A 5,196-nucleotide genomic window follows, 5' to 3' on the forward strand; every position below is an offset into this window, starting at 1 on the left:
AATTCAGGAAGAAAAAAAAACGATTTACCTGTAAATATTGTGACATTAGTTCGTATCTTGCCTTCTTATAACATTGTGTTTGAGCTTAAAATTGTTTGGATCAGTCATCTTTGTACTATTATTGAATAAAAAGCTGACATGGTATTTTTTGTTTATGGTATCAAGGGGCATTCCTTTTGGACCAACACAATATAAGCTAAGTTGCGCGTGTACTCTCCACTCATGTTAGATTCTTCAAAAATACACTACTACTTTTAGAGTATCGGCAAGCAACAGACTTTAAGTGCTCTGCATCAATATCTGTATTTTGGTCCACTTGAAAAATCCTAAATCTTGTTTCTAGTTTAACAGTTCAAAAATGTAATATATATTACGGAGAAGGGCCTAAAAAACCCTTCAAGTATAGGGAATGGAACAAAAATACCCTCCATCCACCTTTGGGCTCAAAAATACCCTTTCATCCACCTATATGGACCTATATTACCCTTTCACTTAACAGATTTTTTATGAGTAATAATTAAACTTTTCATTAATGATGTGGCAATCTTTAATTGGCTGGAATTTAGATTAAGCAAAAACAATAATTTCTCCAAATCAAACCCGGATCCAACTAAACTTTACCCGACCCACGTAAAATTTTACTGACCCATATCTTTAAAAAAAACAAGAAGAACCGAGTGTGTAGCGGTGAGTTTCCTTTTTTTTCTCTGTACTCTGAATTTCTCTCCATATAATTTTCTCGTAAAATTTGCAGATAAAGAAAAGCGATATCAATCGCTTTTCTTCATCAAGCATATAATCTCTTGCTATGGCTAAATTTTTATTATTTTTTTTTATATTCTATTCCATGATTCTGCTTTGAGAATTTCCCAAAATCATGTCTATTTAAGAAATAAAATTATGTTGGTTTTACTTTTTGCGTGCGGTGCTTTATATGAATCGCAAAAAAGAAAGAAGTGAAATAATTTTTGAACTCTAGGATTTTGGATTTTGAGAAATTTTACCGCTTTGAGTTTATGTTTCCCAGAGATTGGAGATTTGCTGGACTTTTCATAGTGTTTCAAAATATGGTGTATATTGGTATATGATTATAGTGGCACTTGATCTTGTATTTCACTTCTTCCTTCTTGGAATGTTTCCAGGGAATTTTCGGAAGTTTCATGTTGTTTATGGTCTAATGTACCTCTTTTTTGACTGGGATTAAAAATAACTGGAGCAAGTTGTTGATTGAAGTTTGATTATTTAAGATATGGGTCAATAGAATTTTAAGTGAGTCGGGTGGAATTTAGTTGGATCTGGGTTTAATTAAGAGAAATTCTTATTTTGGTTAATTCCAATTTCAACCAATTAAAGACTGCCACATCATTAATGAAAGGATTAATTATTAGTCTTAAAGAATCTATTAAGTGAAAAGGTAATATAGGTCCATATAGATAGATGGAAGGGTATTTTGGAGCCTAAAGGTGGAAGAAGGGTATTTTTGTTCCATTACCTGTACTTGAAGAGTATTTTAGGCCCTTCTCCGTATATATTATTTAATGTGATTTAGCTGTATCAATCAATCAACTAGCCCTCGCTCTTAAGTGGATCAGGCCATTTACTATTCTGTTTACATAATTTTCCTTAACAAGGGATAATGTACTAGTGAAAGTTAGAAATTATGAAAAAAAACAGGCACGAATAAGGAAAGTAAGGAGTAAGATGTGCATGTCATGCACTCAATGTTCTAGTCATAGTTTCGAGCCTATGCTATTGACTAACTTAATAAATTTGTCTCGAATACAAAAGACATGTAAAAAATTATATACATATGGAGATAAGTCGAACAAGGACGCCATTAGCTCACCATTCATCTCAGAAGATCTCCGCATTACTTAGGCTCCAATCACCGTTGTCGGCTGGCGCTCAAATCCACATCAAGAAAACAGATGTGAAGTGTAGCATGAATATCAGAACAACAGGTGCCCAGTAGGCATCATAGGTCGACTGAACTTGGAAAGTAAAAACAATATGAAGAATATGAAAGTAACAGTAATTAGAGGTCAAATGAACAAAGCAATAACGGAAAGTCTAACTATATAGCTCACGAGTCTAAAAAGAACGAAGTAGTAAAGTAAAGCAATAATCTATAACCTAACTGGACCTCTATAAGCCTAGAAAGTATGTATACTCGTGCACAATTAGAAAGTAAATGTATAACTCAAATGAGTTTGGACTCACATAAGTTCGATAAGTACACAGAAGTACTATGAATAACACTAGCTAGATTAAAAGCTTTCAAGAACTGAAATGGCCGACTCCAGACTTGAACTATGGCGAAGGCACCCGGAAGTGTAAGAATTATTATTAATTATTTCTTACTTATGGCTCAAGTTTACTTGTAACGCAAGTAATACCATAAATAATGTTTAATAAGGAATAGATCTCGTCCTTACATTGGTTACTTAATGGATATACCAGATTAAGTCATAACCTCTATAAATTGGTCCTCCCTCCACCCATTAGGGTTATCATATATTCTCTACAATAATTCCATCGTTGACGGTTGTGGTAACATAAAGTTAGGGCAAGGAGGTAGAAACCAATTTACGACTAACGCTTCCGCTTTTCTCTGTGATGATGTCTTCCGCATCAGGTATGTACCTCTAACGATCTCTATGTAAGATTATCGTATTCAAGATCCTGAAAGTACTTAATCTTACATGTGGTATCAGAGCATGGATTGTTTGAACTGATAATCTTAATGAATATGTTAACTAGTGGCAATAATCTTAAAGTATTTTATTGTTCTACATATATACGTAGTAATCTATTCTACCGTTTTGACTAGCAAAGTATCATTGAAAATTGAGAAAAAAAAAAGTGAAAGAAACTTTATAATAGTTCGTCAAAAATAAAGTATTGAAGGGACAAACTTGTTGAAGTTCATTAATGGAACACTGTTGACTTTAGAAGAACAAATTATGAGATTAATTAAGTGTAAAGATATGACGACATCACTTAAAAGCATATTGACATTGACAAAATCACTATACATACTCATAGTTGTTAATAGGAGTAATTCTTTACGAATATGAACTTATACACCTGCTAAAATTTCATCATTGTATAAGTTTTTATGATATTTATTGAATTTAGTTTTGTGATTTAAAATTAATCTCTTGAAAGTTTAATTTTGTCTAATCAAATTATGTTCAAACTTATTGTTGAATTCTTTTGTAGTAGCGTAATTTTGTGCTTGACTATTTAAGGTGTTTGGACTCTTATGTTAATGAAGTGTTGTTAGCAAAGTTTAATTTGCACAAATTCTAAAAAATCTTAATCTTCCCATAATGTAATAATTATGTTTTGCTTTTAAATTGTGCAATAAATTAAAGTGGTCATTATACTATTTAATAAATAATATGTGTTTATTATGTTTCTATAGTTTGTTAGTCACCAAAGTGGCCAAACTAGAGAAACTAACGTCTACAAATATAATATTTATGATCACTTGACATATGTGGATTAATACAATTCATTGACCGAGTCTGGTTTTTCAACCTGATGCATGTATTATGTATCTATAGTTTGTTAGTCACCAAAGTGGCCAAACTAAAATGTATAAAATTATTCACATGCACAAAATTTTATGACATTATGTGTGAATTTGTATTTATGTAGTTTGTTAGTCACCAAAGTGGTCAAACTAGAGAAATTAACGTCTACACATATAATATTTATGATCACTTGATGCATGTATTATGTTTCTATAGTTTGTTAATCACCAAAGTGGCCAAACTAAAATGTATAAAATTATTCACATGCACAAAATTTTATGAGATTATGTATGCATTTGTATTCATATAGCTTGTTAGTCACCAGAGTGGTCAAACTAGTATGGTTAAGAAAAATATGTACTCATAAAATTGTCATGTATCTATGAAAATTAATGAAATGTCTATATATAGAAAAATAAATAGATAAATTGACTTTCACTATTGCTAGAATTTAAGAATTTACCCAAAGGTGAATCAATCATTCTACTAATAGTGAAAATTATGAGGTAACTTAATCTTTTTAGTCAAACCTATATTGTATATCCAAAGATGTCGTATATGTTTGATTAAAATTATTCAATTACCTATTAAAGATAAAAATGACATTTAAATTATGATAATGTGTCGTAGTATCTAACCAAATGAGAATTACGATATATTTTTATCGCTTTACTGAATTCACATTATTTTCTTATTTGTGAACATGTATATCTAATTTGTAGTTATTCCTCTTCATTCGCATACTTCTTTTGTTACTGTGTTCAATGGATTGAACTTCTCTGAATGGCATGAACAAGTCCAGTTCCACTTAGGTGTGATGGATCTTGACTTGGCTCTGCTGAATGACAAACCTACTGCCATTACTGATAAGAGCAGTGATGATGAGAAGTCTTTTCATAAATCATAGGAGCGCTCTAACAGATTGAGCCTTATGTTCTTGCGAATGACCGTTGCTAACAACATTAAGAGTGCTATTCCACAAACAGAAAGTGCCAGGGAATACCTGAAGTTTGTGAAAGAACGTTTTCGTTCTGCTGATAAGTCTCTCGTTGGTGCACTAATGGTTGAACTCACGACCATGAAATTTGATGGGTCGTGTAGTATGCAAAATCATATCATCGAGATCACTAACATTGCAGCAAGACTTCGGACCTTGGGGATGAAAGTGGATGACACCTTCTTGGTTCAGTTCATTCTGAACTCATTGCCTCTTGAGTATGGACCATTCCAAATTTACTATAACACTATTAAGGATAAGTGGGATATTAGTGAATTGTCCAGTATGCTTACTCAAGTGGAGTCAAGACTTAAGAAACAAGGAGGTCATTCTATTAACCTCATGGGCCAAGGAGCTGGTAAAGGACTTAAAATGAAAGCCAACAAGTTTAAGAAAAAGAAAGCACTTGCTAAAGTGCCACAGGATGCTCATAAGGAACTCAAGGTTGATGTGTGTCATTTCTGTAAAAAGAAAAGACACTATCAAAAAGATTGTCTGAAACGTAAAGCTTGGTTTGAAAAGAAAGGTACATTTAGTGCCATTGTATGTTTCGAATCAAATTTAGTAGAAGTTCATAATAATACTTGGTGGCCTGATTCTGGTGCATCTACTCATGTATCCACTATGTTGCAGGGTGTAACATCCGGCAATTTGAAATAA

General features: G+C 32.4%; 1 protein-coding gene across 1 annotated transcript; it reads left to right on the forward strand.

Moving 5' to 3' along the window:
* The first annotated feature begins 4,482 nt into the window (after window positions 1-4,482).
* Window positions 4,483-5,196, forward strand: LOC125833884 (uncharacterized). Its single transcript, XM_049513033.1, has one exon. It carries the CDS (start codon window positions 4,483-4,485, stop codon window positions 5,194-5,196), a length of 714 nt encoding a protein of 237 aa, XP_049368990.1.

Source organism: Solanum verrucosum, unplaced genomic scaffold (assembly GCF_900185275.1).
Source record: "Solanum verrucosum unplaced genomic scaffold, falcon-dt-bn FXZP01000108.1, whole genome shotgun sequence".
Taxonomy (NCBI): domain Eukaryota; kingdom Viridiplantae; phylum Streptophyta; class Magnoliopsida; order Solanales; family Solanaceae; genus Solanum; species Solanum verrucosum.

Coding starts and splice junctions, on each gene's coding strand:
- LOC125833884 (XM_049513033.1), top strand. CDS start 4,483: ATGACCGTTGCTAACAACATTAAGAGTGCTATTCCACAAACAGAAAGT.